The 18,580-nt window shown below is 45.5% G+C and overlaps 1 protein-coding gene across 3 annotated transcripts in view; it reads right to left on the bottom strand.

The window, feature by feature from the left end:
- bzw2 (basic leucine zipper and W2 domains 2) overlaps window positions 1-18,580 on the bottom strand; it is a 32,614-nt gene that overhangs the window by 2,421 nt on the left and 11,613 nt on the right. Inside the window, exons 1-8 of one of the 3 annotated variants that reach the window (XM_064349253.1) lie at window positions 17,114-17,136; window positions 7,817-7,887; window positions 6,792-6,968; window positions 4,321-4,424; window positions 3,097-3,162; window positions 2,121-2,256; window positions 1,551-1,660; window positions 1,092-1,262 (exon numbers count right to left, since the gene is read on the bottom strand). In XM_064349253.1, coding sequence (XP_064205323.1) covers window positions 1,092-1,262; window positions 1,551-1,660; window positions 2,121-2,256; window positions 3,097-3,162; window positions 4,321-4,424; window positions 6,792-6,968; window positions 7,817-7,880 — 828 coding nt within the window. In that variant the 5' untranslated portion in view covers window positions 7,881-7,887; window positions 17,114-17,136. Of the gene's footprint in view, window positions 1-1,091; window positions 1,263-1,550; window positions 1,661-2,120; window positions 2,257-3,096; window positions 3,163-4,320; window positions 4,425-6,791; window positions 6,969-7,816; window positions 7,888-12,588; window positions 12,671-17,113; window positions 17,137-18,580 lie in introns of those variants that run through there. The other 2 variants (XM_064349252.1, XM_064349251.1) reach the window with 2 other exon arrangements.

Consider the following 18,580-nt stretch of genomic DNA (forward strand, 5'->3'; position numbering starts at 1 on the left):
TATAGCATATACCACTATCCACAGAGAGCACACCCACTGTATAACATGTACCACAATCTACAGAGAGTACACCTACAGTATAACATACACCACTATCTACAGAGAGTACACCTACAGTATAACATACACCACTATCTACAGAGAGTACACCTATAGTATAACATACACCACTATGTACAGAGAGTACACCCACTGTATAACATGTATCACAATCTACAGAGAGTACACCTACAGTATAACATACACCACTATCTACAGAGAGAGTACACCCACTGCATAACATACACCACTATCCACAGAGAGTACATCTACAGTATAACATATACCACTATCCACAGAGAGTACACCCACTGTATAGCATATACCACTATCGACAGAGAGAGTACACCCACTGTATAGCATATACCACTATCCACAGAGAGCACACCCACTGTATAACATACACCACTATCTACAGAGAGAGTACACCCACTGTATAGCATATACCACTATCCACAGAGAGCACACCCACTGTATAACATACACCACTATCTACAGAGAGTACATCTACAGTATAACATACACCACTATCTACAGAGAGAGTACACCCACTGTATAGCATATACCACTATCCACAGAGAGCACACCCACTGTATAACATATACCACTATCCACAGAGAGCACACCCACTGTATAACATACACCACTATCTACAGAGACTAAACCCACTGTATAACATACACCACTATCACTATGAGTACAGGTATGTACAGATGTATAGACGTGTTTAGGTATGCATAGGTGTGTCCAGGTGTGTGGGTGAGTACAGATATGTACAGGTGTGTAGATGTGTTTGGGTATGTACAGGTACATACAGGTATGTAGGTGAGTACAGGTATGTACAGGTGTGTAGATGTGTTTAGGTATGTACGGGTATGTAGGTGAGTACAGGTATGTACAGGTATGTAGGTGAGAACAGGTATGTACAGGTGTGTAGATGTGTTTGGGTATGTACAGGTACGTACAGGTGTGTAGATGTGTTTAGGTATGTACAGGTATGTACAGGTGTGTAGGTCACTACAGGTGTGCTCAGGTGTGCTCAGGTGCAGTACCTCTCGTATAGGACACTCCTGGGACAGGCGTTCCTGCAGCTCTTTCTGCAGCTCCTTGCGGGTGCCCAGGGACTGCTGCAGACGCAGGAAGTCTGAGAGCTCTTTTAACCCTGCCTCGTTAAAGTACTTAGAGAAGTGCTCCACATTCTGCTTATTGGCTGGGAACAGCTCCTGCACAGACACAGCCAATCACATGTATCCATTACAGAGAGGAAGCAGAAGCTGTAAACCATTAACCAATCACATCTAGCCATTTCAGCTGTTACTTCCTGCAATCACCCATGTGAATCCCTAGCAAGTAAACACAAGAGATCTCTTCAAAACAGTTCATGCAACTGACCACCAGAGGGCAATATTTCATTGACACACTCATCCACATTTACAGGGTGATGGTAGCATCAAAGAATGCGTTACTTATTTAATTAATTTAATGATTAAGCAATTAAAAGCAGCTCTGACCAGGAGCCTCTTGTCCAGGCTGGCCTTCCTCAGGGCAGATGTGACGGCGCTGGCGTCTCTTTCCGCCATCCAGGCCTTGAACATCTTCACCGCGAAGGAGGCGGAGATCCCTGCCCGGATGGTGGGTTACCGTGACGATATTAGAGCGCCAGGAGTCACCGCGGAGACATTACAGTACAGCCCATTTCAATGATGGTGCCACAATACAGACCGTCGCCATGGAAATGCTACACTGTAACCACGGAGATGCTACCAGTACTTACACCCCTGTGGCCAGAACCAGACACTGTAACTCACAGTTAAGTATGACTACAGCCTGAATTCAATCGACTTTCCTTAAATGTTTGGCTTGAAATTAAACACAAACTTTTATAATGTTCTTCAGAAATGGCGGTTCATTTTGGTGATTTTTAGAAAGAGTGTGTGGAAAGGAGAGAGTATTGGGGGTGATCACACTGTAGGAAGCTGCTGATCTAGGATCAGTGACTGCGTGTTGCAGGCATAGTTATGGTTAGGAGAGAGGGGCTTTAGAAGCTGATCCTAGCTCAGTGTTTTTTTGGGGGGACACACCTTCCTTGACGACGTTGTCGCTGAAGAGGCTGGTGAGGATGGCAGGTGGAAGCGTCCCATTGGCCAGCAGGATTCCTACCAGCATGGCCAGCTTTGTCTGCTCCGATTCGCTGAAGGCTTTCAGGAAGAGCAGCAGCTGCACAGGAAGTGACACGCACAAACAGGAAGTAAAGCAAATGTCTGAGTCAGATGAATGAGCCTGTTAATTTAGCATGTAATTTAGCCTCAATCCCACACAATAGGAAAAAAAAAGATCAAGTTTATTTTCAACCACTCCTAAACAAAAAGGCTTATCAGTTTCCTCAGTGACGCAATGAATATTTCAGAACATCCATTGGTCAGATAGGGACACATTGCATGCTTTTCCACATGCAATTGTTTAATAAAACAGGCTGGGTGCACTTTCACCTCCCTCCACCAGATGTCACTGCACTACATGTTTCCAGCTGGTCTCTATCAGAACATGTAAACTCTTCAGGCATGTATGACCGTGTATAACTCACCAATAAATTCACCAATTTCTTTCTTAAGTATCCCTAAAAATGTCTGTTTTTGCATAACTGTTGTACCCAGACCAGTCCCGTTAGTCCAGCTCCCCCATTTGCATGGCCTGTTTTGTTTATCATGGGTCACCTCTGATGCAAAGCGGAACATGCACATTATTCAACACGTACTGCTGTGTTTTTTAAAGGCCAGCAGCTAAGCCGCTCGAGGCCAGAAGATCCCATCCTGACTGAAACATGATATTTATTCTAGTTTTTCTCTTTGTTTTTGACAGGTACCCTTGAGGTGATGTTCAGAGCATTCAAGTTTACAGCACTGAACACACATGGCACAACTGCAAATACAACACTACTCACACCATAAACCCTTCCATCCCTTCAAAATAATTATCTCCATTATAATTATGTCTCATGAGCATTATGCCCAAATCTCTGCTGTCATTGAAAAAATAATAAAATAAAAAAACGTTCACCTTCTTGATCTCCTCTTCAAACGCCTTCTCCAGGTACTTGTATCTCCTTATGAGCTTATTAAAAACCTGCAGACACGTACAATGAAAGGAAATCAAATAGGGACGGAAGACAAAGAATAAGCTCAAAATGAATGTATAATTTGTTTATAAAGAATTTATAAAGGTCTAAAAAAGTAAACATCGGCCTGGTGTTCTGTAGCAGACACTGTATAAGTTAGGGATCTACAGAGAGAATGCAAGGCCTGTTCGTGTTTTTAAAAACGTTAGCATTAAGCAGATACTCTTATCCGGTGTGAATTACTCCTTTATATAGCTGGATATTTCCTGAATTAAAGTTCCTTACCCAAGGGTACATTGCCCCAGTGGCTCCTGAAGTTCACAGCATTTACCCAGCTCATTTTAAGGGTTTATCACAGACTCTCACAGCACAAATGTCTGAGCCCTATCAACTTAACCTTTTGTAAGGTTAGGACAGATGAGATATTTAAACAGATAGAGAGAGGAGGCTTCATGTTATGTGTAAACAATGCATGTATTCCTTCTGCAACACACATTCTCGTGCGTGGTAATTAAAATCTTTTGAATTTGAATTTGAGGGAGACAGAGAAAGACACAGAGATGGGCAGTAGAGGGAGTTAATCCAGGAGGATTATGCTGACAGGACAGCTCTCTGGTGACATGGTGGATATGCTGGGGATTTGGGGGAATTAGGGGCTCTGATACTCCCTGCCATGGACAACCCCCCTCCCCACTCCCCCCAAACCACCCCAGTCCTACAACGCAGCTCAACTGAGTGAGACCCAAGGGAAAGAGGGAAGAAAGAGAAAGAGAGAAAAAGACAGACAGAAACAAACAGACAGGTAAAACAGAAACAGACAGACAGACAGAGAGACTGAGAGACAGAGAGACAGACACACAGGTAAAAGAGAAACATGCAGACAGGTCCACAGACAGACAGACAGACAAGTACAGAGACAGACAGACAGACAGACAAGTACAGAGACAGACAGACAGACAGACAGACAGGTCCAGAGACAGACAGACTGACAGACAGACAAGTACAGAGACAGACAGACAGACAGGTAAAAGAGAAACACAGACAGACAGACAGGTAAAAGAGAAACAGACAGACAGACAGAGAGACAGACACACAGGTAAAAGAGAAACAGACAGACAGGTACAGAGAGAGACAGACAGACAGACAGACAGACAGGCCCGACTCACCTGAGCATAGTTGCGGATGGCGGCATGGTCCTCGGCCGCAGTGAACACGCAGTGATTGGTCACCTTGGTCTTGTCCCCGTCGTCGATGCGTGTTCCCCCAGGAGCTGGGGGCCAAAGAAAGGTCAAGGGTCAGCGGGGGTCAAGGGTCATAGAGTTAAAGCCAGATCACAGCGTTTTCCTGACTTCAGGTCAGCGCGTTAGAGAGAGAGCCAACCCCCAAACAGGACAGGTCTCCCCTTAATGCAGCCGGGACGAGGCGGGGCGGGGCAGTGTGGGGTAGGGCGGGGTGGTGTGGGGTGGGGTGGGGTGGGGCGGGGCACAGGAGCAGGATGAATTGATCAGTGTTTTAACCTGTTATTACAGTAGTGTGATAACTATATTAGTGTATTAACTTGTTATTACAGTTTTGTGATTATTTAGTCAGTGTATTAACCTGTTATAACAGTGGTGTGGTTCTCCTGGTTGACACTGAAGAGGAATTCGATGTGAGGATCACAGCTCACCCTCTGAGGCAGAAATATCAAAGTGGGATAAAAATAGATCACTCCTGGCCGCAGGACGCATGGAATGTTCTGATTGGTGGGGAGGAATGCAGACAGGAGGCGTGTCAGCACCCTGGCCACCAGGGGTACTAAAACTGACTGTCCTCATGGGGCAAGTGCCAGAGCTACAACTGAGGCCAAAATACTACTGATTACTGAACCAAAAAACTACAGACTACTGAACCAAAAAACTACTGACTACTGAACCAAAAAATTACTGACTATTGAACCAAAAACTATACTACTGAGCCAAACTACTGATACTGACCAAAAACTGCTGACTATGAGGCCAAAAATACTACTACTGAACAATACTACTAGCCAAAAACTAACTATGACCAAAGCTGACTAGTGAGGCCAAAAAACTACTGACTACTGAACCAAAATACTACTGACTACTTAAGCCAAAAAACTACAAACTACTGAAGCCAAAAAACTACTGACTGAAGTAAAAAAAACTACTGAAGCCAAAAAACTACTGACTGAAGTAAAAAAACTACTGACTGAAGTATCAAAACTCAAAAAAAAATAAAAACACACTCTGCCATCCAGCCATCTAAATGTGAACATCACTGACATCGTTTAAAATCGTGACCCGAATTACAGTTTGTTTCCTGAACTGGAACTGGAATGGACCCCACCTGCACCATGCATGTTTCATACACACTCAGTACATACAGCTAGCGGCCTCTGTGCTTCTCCTGCTTTACACAGGCTGTCCTTCAGCCTGTAAGACTGTAACTGGGTTTGACAGAGAGAGCTCAGACTGGGGAAGACAAGCTAATTACCCACAGATTAGACAGGGCTAGTTGGGACAGCGTGTGCGGGTCTAGCACTCAATTTACATACCGTGACTTTAAGATGCATTACTTATGATTTGCATATAATTTGCATATGCATGAGCAGCCAAAACCGGGCTACAATTTTGAAGTTCACTTCATGATCTGGTTAACATAACATAACATAACATAATGACGAGAACAGGCCATTCAGCCCAACAATGCTCTCCATTTTCCTGACTAAATTAGTGCTCTGATTACCTACAGACTAGATAGTATCTAACACCATATCAAGCCTGGTCTTGAAAATCCCCAGAGTTTCTGCCTCTACTACGTGACCTGGCAGGCTATTCCACACATTGACCAAGTCTTCCTAATGTCTGCACGGAATCAGTGGTCAGTATGGTGTGGACAGCATTTGCAGCTGTCATGAAATAAGCAACACACACTCTGCTCAGTACTTTCTCTTAGTGCAACTGATCTGGGGCCAGGTTCCCCCGTCCACATCCCAACCGTATGCATTATGAGCAGAAAGGCCAAACTGATCCTAGATCAGCACTCTTACGCTCTTTACGAATTTATTTTGTTTTATGAATTGTATGATTTGCCTGCTGTCTACAGCTGGACTCTCTCTGCCCAGGGTAGTGGTCCTGCTGGGGTTTGCTCTCACGCTACACCACCAACTAGTTCAGGCACGAGTAATCAGGCAAGGTGAGATAATTACCGCTTAATCACCCGCTTTAATGAGGTGCTGAGTAAGGATGTGATCGAGCAGACCCTGCAGCTCTCCAGAACCGACCCAGCCTCGGGCCTGGACCTGACACCCCAGGGATGCAATCACCCTAACGAGCGGAAAAACAGCTGCCTTTATTTTCTTAACATGAATGCCGTTGTTCTGTTGTTCTCTTCCAGCTGGAATACCGGCATCTGCCATCAGACCCCTGCAACTCATTCAGAATGCTGCAGCTCATCTGGTCTTCAACCTCTCCAGACACTCCCACGTCACTCCCCTGCTCACTACCCTCCACTGGTTGCCTGTTATGGCTCGCAAGTTTCCCAGAATTTGATTGGACAGACTGGGATTTTGAATTTGGACGCTATGGGGGACTGAGCATCCATTTTGTTTCGGCATAGCGACAGGTGGACTCACCGAGCATGCTCCCGGCGATGAGGATGTCGAACAGCGTTTCGGCATAGCGACGGTAGTCCAGTCTGGACCCGGCGACATCCAGGAACCTGGTCACCACCTCCAGGTCCCCGTTGGCTTCGCTGAGGCCCGCGACAATCGTGTCTCTGAACACCGTGGGCTCAAACTTCTCCTTTTCATCTGAGAGAGGGGGAGGAGAAGGGGGGAAGGGGGGAGGGGAGAGGAGAGGGGAGGGGAGGGGGAGGAGGGGGAGGGGGGAGGAGGGGAAAGAGAAGGGGAGGAGGAGGAGGAGGAGGGGGAGGGGGAGGGGGAGGAGGAGGGGAGGGGAGGAGGAGAGGAGTAAAAAAGAAGGGAGGGTGTTTTTAAATACTGTTGCACCCCAAACCCTCCTGTTGCACATGTAAATGTCCCGTGGAATCAGGCTCATAAAAACACAAACACGCACAGAGACACACACATACACACTTGCGTAGCCATTTCTGTTTGTCTGATTCCATGCGAGCCAGTCAGGTAGTCACACCTGGCTGAAACACAGCCTCCTGTCTCAGACCCGGGTGGATTTTCAGCTCTCTGCTACCTGAGCTCCTGCACACGGCTGCTCAGGTGAGATGGGAAACAGGTGTTCTGGGAAGGTGTTCTGTAACATTGTTTTGAATGTTTTGAGAACATTGTGTTTTAGCTGTGGTCCTTAAAGGCAAATGAATCTGTAACACTAGATCTGGAGGTAGAGTTTGGAGTGAGAGGGGTGTGTGTGTGTGTGCGTGTGTGTGTGTGCGTGCCTGTGTCTGTGCGTGCGTGTGTGTGTGTATATGCATGTTTTTGTGTGTATTTCGCACTGTACCATTATAGATATAGCGGATATTAGGGTACGGGGTAAGGTCAAAGGGCACACACAGACCTATAGCGTAAGCTGTGTCTTTATCAAGTGCAGTGATTGGCTACATCACCCTGTTTTATTTCAGCGGCTCATAAAGAAAGCTTCTGAGTGGCTGAATGGATCAAAGAGGCGGGACTTCCGTGGAACTCACCCCTCTTCCTGGTCTTAAACCGCTGGCCTGTGAGCACTGGCTTCTGCTGCTTACCGGTATTCATAAAAGTCCTGAGAAAGAGACAAAGCCAGACATCAACAGGTGAGGGCTTACCTGTCCACCAGGTGAACTCTTACCTGTCCACGAATTGAACATTTACCTGCCCTAAAATATGACCTTTTACCTGTCCAAAATGTGTGCATTTACCTGTCCACAAGGTGAGCTTTTACCTGTCAAAATGTGAGCATTTACCTGTTCACCAGGTGAACTTTACCTGTCCACCAGGTGAGCTCACTTTCCTTTACCTCTCTCCGCATATACAATGGAATCTCAGAACCACAGCTCACCAGGTATGCCTGTACCTGTATTAGGTCTATAGTGTTCATTTTCTTGAAATATGAAATGTCAAGCATTCATTTCCTTTTGTTCAGTTCTGAACATGTGTCAAAATTAGCCTGGGAAAAAATGCTGGGGGCATATTCAATCTAACACAGATAAGTGTTTTTAACACCGCTCCCCCATTTGATTTCTCTTTCATTTAATAAAATTATTATTTTTTTAAATAGACAAACAGTTGGTAGACACAAGTAGCCAGGTGGAGTTTCATGGACACATGGATATGCTGACTGATATACAGAGACAGAAAAGGTAATAAAAACAGGAATAGAGAAGTAAATAAACAGAGGTAAATAAATGAATGTGTGATTGGGAAAAGATTTTGGAAAAGCAGGGAAATGTGGTGGTATCAGGTTTTAGAGGGATATGAACATTTCTCATGCATGTTCCATTGACAATAAACAGGAAGGCACTTCCTTTCGATCATCGATTTCTCTTTCATTTTTGATGACTTGCAAACCCTGACACGTGGAGGGAGAATGGTGAGAGACAGTAAAGTGGGTTGTTCTTGCGGACGGAGAGCAGCACAGTCTGCCAGGCTAAAGTCACTCACACACAGACCCCACAGACCCCACCGGCACCAGACCCCATGGACCTCACAGACCCCACAGACCTGGGCTTCAGAAACAGCCCAAAATGTACCAATCAAATCAGCAGGCTTACAGACAATAAGTTCCCCGTCACCATGGCGACGTGAGGAGGGCGACAGCGTTCCGCCGAAACCTGCTGATCGCAGCTATAAATAGCGGGGCTCACCTCGGCCGTGTGACGGCATTCTGGGACGTGTGTCGTATTACGCCGAGGGCAAGGGCAAAGCCCTGTCGCACGCGCGGGACTCGCTTAGCAACAGCTGCTCCGCCCCCCCAGCTGCTCCGCCCCCCCTCCCCACCACACCCCCCTGACAAGGCGCACTTTCACCCACTTTGACACGGACACTGATCCCGGTACAGCGCTAATCCACTGAATCCATCGCCACACTCACAGGCCCGAGATCGTCTGTAACCCGCCCAGTGAGCACGAGGCTGCACCATACCACACCATCATACCAAACCCACTGGCCTGGTCTCCTGTGATTAAAAAATGACCAAACTGGCAGGTAACTACATCACACAAAGCACTGTGAGGTTAATAAGCGCCTAACCTTACATGGCTTTCTCACCTGAAGGTGTTCCCGTCACACCTGGAGGGAGGGCACCGCGCGGGACCCCCCCACTCTCCCCCGACACTTTCAGGAACATGAGGGAAGTCACGTGACTTCTCTCGGGAGAACACTGTGTTCGCTAAACAGCTCCAATATCCCCAGAAGTGCACACCTGATTACCCTGCAGGGAAATCCCACCCCTCTGACGAGCGCACCGCACGCTCGTCCAAGAGCCGCTATTAAGGGTGAAGATGAATATCAAAATATTCAAACATTTAAATGCTCCCACTATGTGACCATTAATTGGTAGAGGATTAGGAGTCAATGGCTGTTAATAAATGCCTATTTAAATGGCCATTTACATAGGCTGTCACAAAAAATAGGCAGGTTTGAAATCCTATTTAAATTTTAACTATTTAAATGCCGACCTGCCTGAAGAGAAAAATAATTTGTGTCTTCGCTGTAACCGCATGTGAGCCATGCATATGAAAACCACAGAAAACTGACCTCTGTCATATTCCATAAAAATATGGGTTCATGGCATGTTTTCAATCCTGACACAAATCTGCAACCAAATCTTTTAATGTAAAATTAAGAAGATACACAGCACAATGTGCAGTGTTAAGTCAGCTCCTGCAGTGTACATACGCTCCTGGACTCTGCCAGAGATGAATTGACACTGGATATAAGCTCATGGGGAAAGACTGCAGGAGTTCACAGACTAGGCCAGTGCCAATAAAACATTTATGTGCACCGCTCAATATGAACAGGGCTTACAGAAACATTATGTTCCACAGGTCCAGGTTTCCACGCAGTCCACCTCCAGCCAGCACTGGACGGCCTCACAACTGTGTGTAATGCACTGGATATCTCCGATCTACCGCAAGGGATACCTTTGATTTACGTGCGGGATATCTCTGATCTACCTCGAGGGATATCTTTGAGAATCACGTGTGCTGGACTCTGTCATTATTCATTTTCCATACATCCTCTGCAGCCCAAGAAGGTAACATATGTGAAACATTTCGGCTGATAAAAAACGAAAGGTGGCTATTATTATTATTATTATTATTAATTACATTTATATAGCACTTTTCCAAATGCTCAAAGTGCTTCACAGTGAAGGGGAACTCACCTCACCCACCACCAATGTGTAGCACCCACCTGGGTGATGCACGGCAGCCAATTTGCGCCAGAACGCTCACCACACATTAGCGAAGGTGGAGAGGGAGAGAACATTTATTTAGCCAATTAAGTCTGGGGGATTTTTAGTGGCAAGTTTTTGCGAGAGCCAGATCTGGGATTTGGCCAGGACACCGGGGAACCCCCTACTCTTAGCGATAAGTGTCATGGGATCTTTAATGACCACAGAGAGTCAGGACCTCGGTTTAACGTCTCATCCGAAAGACGGCATCTCCTACAGCACAGTGTCCCCGTCACTGCACTGGGGCATTGGGGTTTATTTGTACCAGAGGGAAGATTGCCCCCTGCTGGCCCACCCAACACCACTTCCAGCAGCAACTCAGTATTCCCTGGTGGTCTCCCATCCAAGTACTAACCAAGCCCACACCTGCTTAGCTTCAGCCATTTGGCAGGAGCAGAGTACATGGAGGTATGGCTGCTGGCTGCCAGTCAAAGTCAACGGTGAGCAGAGGGAGGGGGTAGGGTCCGGTGCCCCACCGCAGGGAACGCACGCATCCAAACATGAACGCGCTTTAAGATCGAACGACAGGACTGCACGCGCTAACAGCCTGGTCTCCCTGCCGACCAGATAAACACCCACCCCCACCGCCCACCCCCCCGGACGAGGAAAGCGCGCCACTCTCCGGGGCAATGAGAGCAGAAGGGAGAGACCGGCGGCCGCTTTTAAAGCGCTAATTACCCCCGCGCGCCCCAAGGGAAATACAGCGCGCACCGAACTGTCATGTAGCACGAATGCCCCCCCCCCCCCATGAACCTGAGCTCGCGCTGCATTCCACCTACACCGCGCCCTGTACGCCATCGCAGAGAAAGCGCACGCAGCAGGGGCCACATTGCGTTTAAAAGCGCAGCTCAATCCTAGCCGCTCGCTTAAAATCCCCGTTGGCAGTTGCGCAGCAGGCAGCGCACAATACAGCAGGATTTTGCGCCGAAAGAGTTTTTTTATTTTATTTTTTTTTAGCGGCATGCTATGTATGACAGACTGGAGCAGCTCTCAGATCCTGGGAGAAAATGCCAGTTACGCTATCCGCTTCAGTGAATGCGTTTCTCAATAGACCTTGCGTAAAACTCAGCAGACGTTCCAAAACATGGGTTTTACGCTTAAACGTGCATGTAACCAAGTGGCTAAAATTTTTAAGTAGGCAGCCTCGCATTGACTTCCGGAATGCACGAGGGCATTTTGATGTTTAATTTTTTCCATTTGAGCCCAGCTATGTACAATGGCTACCTTCTAAGCAATCATTTTCGGGTGAGAAGTCAAGCGCGCAGACTTTACTAGAAAGCAGACATCCCCGGCTCGCCGTCGCGCAACGTTCTCCACATACACGTAGGCGCGGTGACAGCGATATTATTAACATAAACGTCGCAATGCAATCAGCTGAGGTCTCTGGTCAAGAAGTGCATCCTCAATAAGTTTGGCTAATATGGTAATATACTAATATAGTTTTTTGAAATATATTCTACCACGCTTTAAAAATATACATATATGACAGCTTACTCCACTTCAGACACTTTGAATGACAAACATAAGTGGACTTTATTTGCACAAACACGTTTAATGCTTGCATTAAATAGAAGTTCTACGCTTCACGAGACGTTGCAGGAGCACTTGTTTAATGAAGCCTGTTTAAATCTGCGCATAACTCGTTCAGTAAGCAACGCATTAATGAAAATCTCAACCACAAGGAAACAAACACACACAAAACAAACTGTAAACATAATGCATTATTCTCTGAAATTTATTTTTTAAATAAAGCATCCTCTCTGAGACACCATCAATGTCCACTGATTAAAATGTATAGTCTATCTGTATCTATTATTTTTATAAATATCATTTTGTTATATTTAAATAACAGAAACTTCATATATAGTGTACAACCTATAAAACACAAAATGACACACAAATCAAAAGTTAAATGGACTGACGTTTTTGAGGCAGAGATTTTTATAGCCTATATACTTTTCAAGGCTACCATTAAATAAAAATAGTGAAACTTTTATGTCAGTATTGGTGATCTATTAGGTCCGTTCTTACCTCGCTGTGGCTGCCGTTGTATCACGTTGTGGCAACAACACACGGCGCAGGGGGATTTGTACTGTTAGCGTAGAGCAGCCAGTACACCGGCTAAAATACAGCGGGTATAATCCGCGGCGGAGGGAAATACCGGGGCGCCTCTTTAAAATTATAGTTTTAAAAACAAATGAACATTGTGCGTAAAAATATTAATCCACTCACCTTTATCGCGTTAAAAGAAAATATTACTCACTAGCGACTGCAAGGTGTGATCACACTGTAATATCTTCTGCTTTGATACGTTCACTTGCGAAGACCAATTCGGCTACCCCCGTCTTACTAGCGTGGAACATTCCACTCACGCGCCGTTACCATGTAATAAATATTCAGGTATGCAGCAGAAGTCTTTCAGTACTTTGAGTGACAAATAGGGCGCCACTTTTAAAACAATACTTTTCCTTTCACAACAAAAAACGCAAAAATGACATGATTCATTGTAGCTTCACTCCAAAAGCGGAATCTATCTGCCGACTGGAGGGTGATAATTATGGCTGCAGGTAAAGTCTATTAAAATTGTTGAATGCCCATTTTTTCACCTGTTGCACAACATAACATTGATGACAGCTTGTCTGTGTATTTAGGTTGGCCAAAACTGTTTTGTCCATGCTTTTACAGGGCAATTAGAGCTCAACGAAACCATTCATGCGATGTGCAACTCCATTAAAAATGAAAAATAATGCTTAAATCTAATAAAATGTTCACCTGTTTACATTGTTTTAAACGCACTTTTACTTTTACCACCCATTGTCATCATCTTTAATTTTTTTTTTTAAAGTCTGAACCTTGTTATGGTTTGATAATGTTGTTTGGTGGAGATAAGCGCCTGATGGTGAACGGCACGATCGCGGAGTGATACTGAAGGGTTATAGCCTACGTCCGCAGGCGGAGGCAGGACGCGGAGTGATACTGAAGGGTTATAGCCTACGTCCGCAGGCGGACGCATGGGAACAGAGGTATGCGGCCGGCGCGTTTCCCTTTATCACTTTGAGGCAATATCTGTGTACACAAACGATACCTGCTTGCTTATTGTGCGCATACTGGTTAAGCAATAGGGCTATCACTATCACAGAACTGCAGTATACTTTCCTGTACTACCTGCTGCTCTGTTTCTATAGTCCGGTATTAAGCACAGACCTATAGTTAATGTGCGCATGCACACACAGATTAAACGCAGGAGTGTGTATACACTGTAGGTAATTTTTTGTAAAAGGCACAATATTTTGGGCAGTACAATACTGTGAAATAATTTTACTGTTCATTACTGTGAGTGGCAATGCAATATGGGAAACCAGAAGAAAGCAGCACTCCTGAATCCACCAGAGAATATTTGGACTTTGATTGGAAAAAGTATTAAAGCCCCCTATGCCCCAAAGTAAAAGCCCTATGGCTGTTTTGTTTTTGTTTTAAATGCATACATTTAATGGCCAAGTTAATGAAACATTTAATTTATTTCATGAAAGATAATCTTGTTTGAAATGAAATGGTCTGTTGTCAGTGAGATAAATGCTTTAGAACAATGAACATAACTTAATTCACAGGTCACTACATTGTCCTCATGCCATTTTGCACAACTTACAACAGCAGGCTACTTGGAGGTTTCGATGTACAGCAATTTACAGTAACGGTAGTAAAATCCAGTAGTTAACTGTAAAGCCGGGCACCCACCGCACGCGTCGCGTATGCGTCGCGTAAACAGCAGGGCGAAGCAGCACGGCGCGACGCGTAGGGTGTCTCCACTGGTTCCGTTTGTGTCGCGCAAAGGCTTGCGTAAAAGCTATATATTCCTAGTAGCTCTCGCAGTCTGCAGTGGGCTTTTACATCGTGTATTTCACGTTTGTTCACGACTGTTGATTATGGGTTAAGTGAATACTTTGGTGAGAGACCTTTTTCAGTTTGTTAATTTGGTAATATTTCGTTAACTCGTAAATAGCCTACGTGAGAAAGTAAACGCTTTCAAGAAGTACCATAAACTTAAATCGCAACGTAGCCTGCATGACAATCAATCTCAAACTGTATTAATTTATTTGCTTGGTTAACAAGCGTGCCAATTTCATGAAGAATATGTAATGATCATAATAATAATAAATAATCCGTAATCAACCATTGGGAATTCCCGTGTTGTCTTGCCATTCACGTCAAAACATTTATAGGATCAGATTTAGTAAAATCAGCTAATCATGAAAAAGTCAGTAACAGTTTTAATCTTGAAGGGATATGAACACCACAACGCCATGAACACCGGAAGCTTTGAAGTACAAGTGCAATAAAGGCTTGCTTACAACTTCATTTATAAAATAGGTGCATTTTCATCGGCAAGACCACTAAATAATCTGATTTTTTTAAAGCTCTGTGGATTATCTGATTTTTATTAACAAGCCCTTTTTGAAAGCACGGCGAACGAAGACATCGGAGAAGTCAAATAGGCTGAGCAATGGTTGGTTAAAAACTATCTTCCAATACTCGAGCTAACAAACCGCTGCTCGGTGCATTCCCTTTTACGTCACTCAATAGCCTACGTCTTTCTGTGGTGTATTTTCAAATTTACCCCACCCCTCCGCAAAATAAGACAGCGAAACTAAGTTTGCCTTTCCCCAGGTTCCAGTTATTTATTTATTTTTACAAAACGAAAAGGCTTGTATTTTTTTTAACTGCTTAAAAAATATCTGGGAGGTAACTAGGGACACACCCCCAGTAATATAAGAATGAAATATAAATCAGAGCATGTATACCTAGCATTTTAGAGCATATTTCTGTGTATAAACAGGCCAACGTGACGCGCGACAAGCCGAAAAAATAGAACAGAAGCGAAAAACTACGCTTCAGTTCGCTTGTGTCGCGCGAGCTTCGCAGCCGGTACGCGACGCGTTCGCATCTGGTGGAGACGACGTCGCCCGCTGCCGTTGTAATAACAGTACTTCAACTACGCTTCAGTTACGCGCGTAATACGCGCGTAGTGCGCTCGCGGCCGATACGCGTGCGGTGGGTGCCCGGCTTAAGTAGTGATGCGTTAGTGGGGCTGCCTAACTGCTGTACATCTTTAGCGGTTTGCACAACCGCCTCTCACCCAGGAGACCTGCGTTGAGTCCTGTTAGATCCTCAATGGTTAAATATGTTTTACAGTACAGTATTGTGTTTTACAATTAGCAATTGCAGTATTATAGTGTGTTTGTATTTACAGTAAAATAATGGTTACCGTATTTCACATTATAGTAATAACACTGTAAGTGTATATTGGATTTTACATCTTTATTTTCTGGGACAATGCTGGGGTTCAAATGAAATTCTGCTCAAGCTTTCCGAAGCAGTGAATCTAATCTTATTGACCTTATTCGGGAGACCAGCAAAACGTAGCAGGTGGTGATTTGCGAGTGTAAGGCAAACATTAAGGATGTGATAGGAATGCTGTAAATGCTCGGAATTACTTCCCCTCCGTGGGACTTTGGACATACATCTTCGTTGTGTAAACTGTCGGCAGAATAAATATAATCTACCTTTTTTGCCTCGCACCCTTTTCTATCAATTTCTGGAGTCTTAAAACTATAAACAGTGAAACTGAGCGCGAGATTGTGAACGGTAGGAGTTACAAGCCAGAAAAGACCCGCATCCATAGTTTAACGGTCTTTAATCGCGTCTTTACGCACGTCACTAATGCCGTGAAATAGAGCGCTTGTGCAACTGTTCGGCCGTCATATGGCAGAGACCGGCGATGGCGGGAGCACTTAAAGGTGTGATAATGGCGGGCGCAGGCTCCGCCAAGTGCCTTTTTGGCGGGACCGCAACAGCGGAGCCTGCCCTACAAACGCAAATGTCTGTGACTGACTGAGTGATGAAGTTACACCATTGGTCGGCCGGATCACGTGTGTTAGGAAGACTTGTTTGGGAAGAGTGAAGGTTTAAAAAACAGAAGTTCACAAGTGCTCCCCTTGTCTGTCAAAATCAGATGCGGTGGCCTTTGTTAGTCACACAAGTGTGACCTTTAGCCAGCACTTGGCCACAGAGCTGTGGTTCTAATTGTGTGTGTGTGTGTGTGCGTGTGTGTGTGTGCGTGCGTGTGTGCGTGTGTGTGTGTGTGTGCGAGTGTGTGTGTGTGTGCGTGCGTGCGTGTTTGTGTGCGTGTGTGTGCGTGCGTGTGCGCGTGCGTGTGTGAATGTGTGTGTGTGCGTATGTTTGTGCGTGTGTGTGTTTGTGTGTGTGTGTGTGTGTGTGTAGTGATTAATGTAATTACACAGCACGTATATAGGCAATATCTTTCCTAAGTTATGTTATAAAGACGTGTGATACTGTTTTTTGTAATAATCAAATAATGTTGTGTAATACACAATAAAAATGCAGCATTTAAATTACCTTGGTCTCTCTCTCTGTCAGCTTGACTGTGTGAAGGTGGTGAGTAGGGCTTAGTGACAGTGTAAAGTAGATTCTTCTCTCAGGCAAAACTGGGCTAGCCCACCCAGTCACAGGGGTGGGAGAGGGGCCCAAGCTACTCTACCTGGTCAAGGTGAGCACCCTGGGCAACCTGGAGGGCCACAGCGTCTGCAGGGTTAACTCCAGTCCTGGAGGGCCGCAGTGTCCGCGGGTTTAACTCCAGTCCTGGAGGGGGCGCTGTGGCAGCAGGTTTAACTCCAGTCCTGGAGGGGGTGCTGTTACATTACATTACATTACATTATTTATTTTGTTTCTGTTCTCGTTGTTAGTGTTAATCAGTTTAACCTTCAGGGTCCAAGTTGAACTATGCGGTTGTTCCCTGCACTTGGACCGGTACTTCTCTCTAGGGGTTTCGTCATACTTGTTCCTGGTTATGGTTATACACTTTGTTGTACTTCGCTCTGGATAAGAGCGTCTGCCAAATGCCTGTAATGTAATGTAATGGGTGCTGTGACTGCAAGTTTAACTCCAGTCCTGGAGGGGGCGCTGTGACAGCAGGTTTAACTCCAGTCCTGGAGGGGGTGCTGTGACTGCAAGTTTAACTCCAGTTCTGGAAGGTTAAAGAGTACAGGTTTCTGTAGCTTTCTTTCAATCAGAAGCCAATTTAGTTCTTAGAAACAAGATGTGTGACCAATCATTGACTAACATTAAGCACTCCCAATCTTTTGAGTTTCTGGAGATGGAAAAAAGAACTGAAAATCTGGTTAATTCTGGCAAATTGGCTTGAATCACCTCAAATTGCACTTTTCCTGCTGAAGCAGTACCAAAATCTGATTGGCTCCTGTAAGGCATGGACTGTGCTAAGCTGGTCTGAGGCTCAGTGTTGAACAGTGACCCCAGCGGCTGGTAAGCGAACAGATCACGCGTTGAGTGTGAGGTCTCCCACGGCGTTCAGGGGTTCGTCTGAAACCCCCCCCCCCCCGCCGAATTCTCCCCCAGGTCACGACTCCCGGCCCTTCATCCCATCGCTCCTGTTTATATATAGCAATCAGAAAGTATGCCTGATAACAGCAGTGGCTTTGGCGGTGGGTACTGGGCACATGTCTTGCTAAGAAAAGGGTAGCGTTCAGAGCCAACTGAGATTATTCTCAAATGCCTCTCAAAGCCACATGAAGAAGGAACAAGAGCCAAAATGGCTGCTCTCTGTTTTTGTCCCTTCCACGTGTTACTGTTTTTAATGCTTTGGCACCAGGCAAAGAGCTGTGTCAGGACCGTTAGCGCCCGTTTGGCAATGCTACGCTCACGCTCGTGCTCGTCTGAGAGTGACCTCTGACCTCTGCCAGGCCCGCATCACTGCTGCTCATGTGGCTTGTGTGAGAATGTGCCTGGGCTCATTCTCACTCTATAAGCAGCTCTAGATAAGAGTATCTGCTCTATGAATGCACTGTGGTCATTTGACTGGGAAGCAGCCAACAGCTGTTTTTACCTGGAGGTGGGGGCTGGGGGCTGGGGGCTTGAGGGAGCTTAATGGGGCTGGGGGGGGGGGGCTAGGGAAAGTCTTCGGATAAACCAAGCGTTTATGAATCTGACC

This window comes from Anguilla rostrata, chromosome 8, assembly GCF_018555375.3.
Source record: "Anguilla rostrata isolate EN2019 chromosome 8, ASM1855537v3, whole genome shotgun sequence".
In the NCBI taxonomy this organism is placed as follows: domain Eukaryota; kingdom Metazoa; phylum Chordata; class Actinopteri; order Anguilliformes; family Anguillidae; genus Anguilla; species Anguilla rostrata.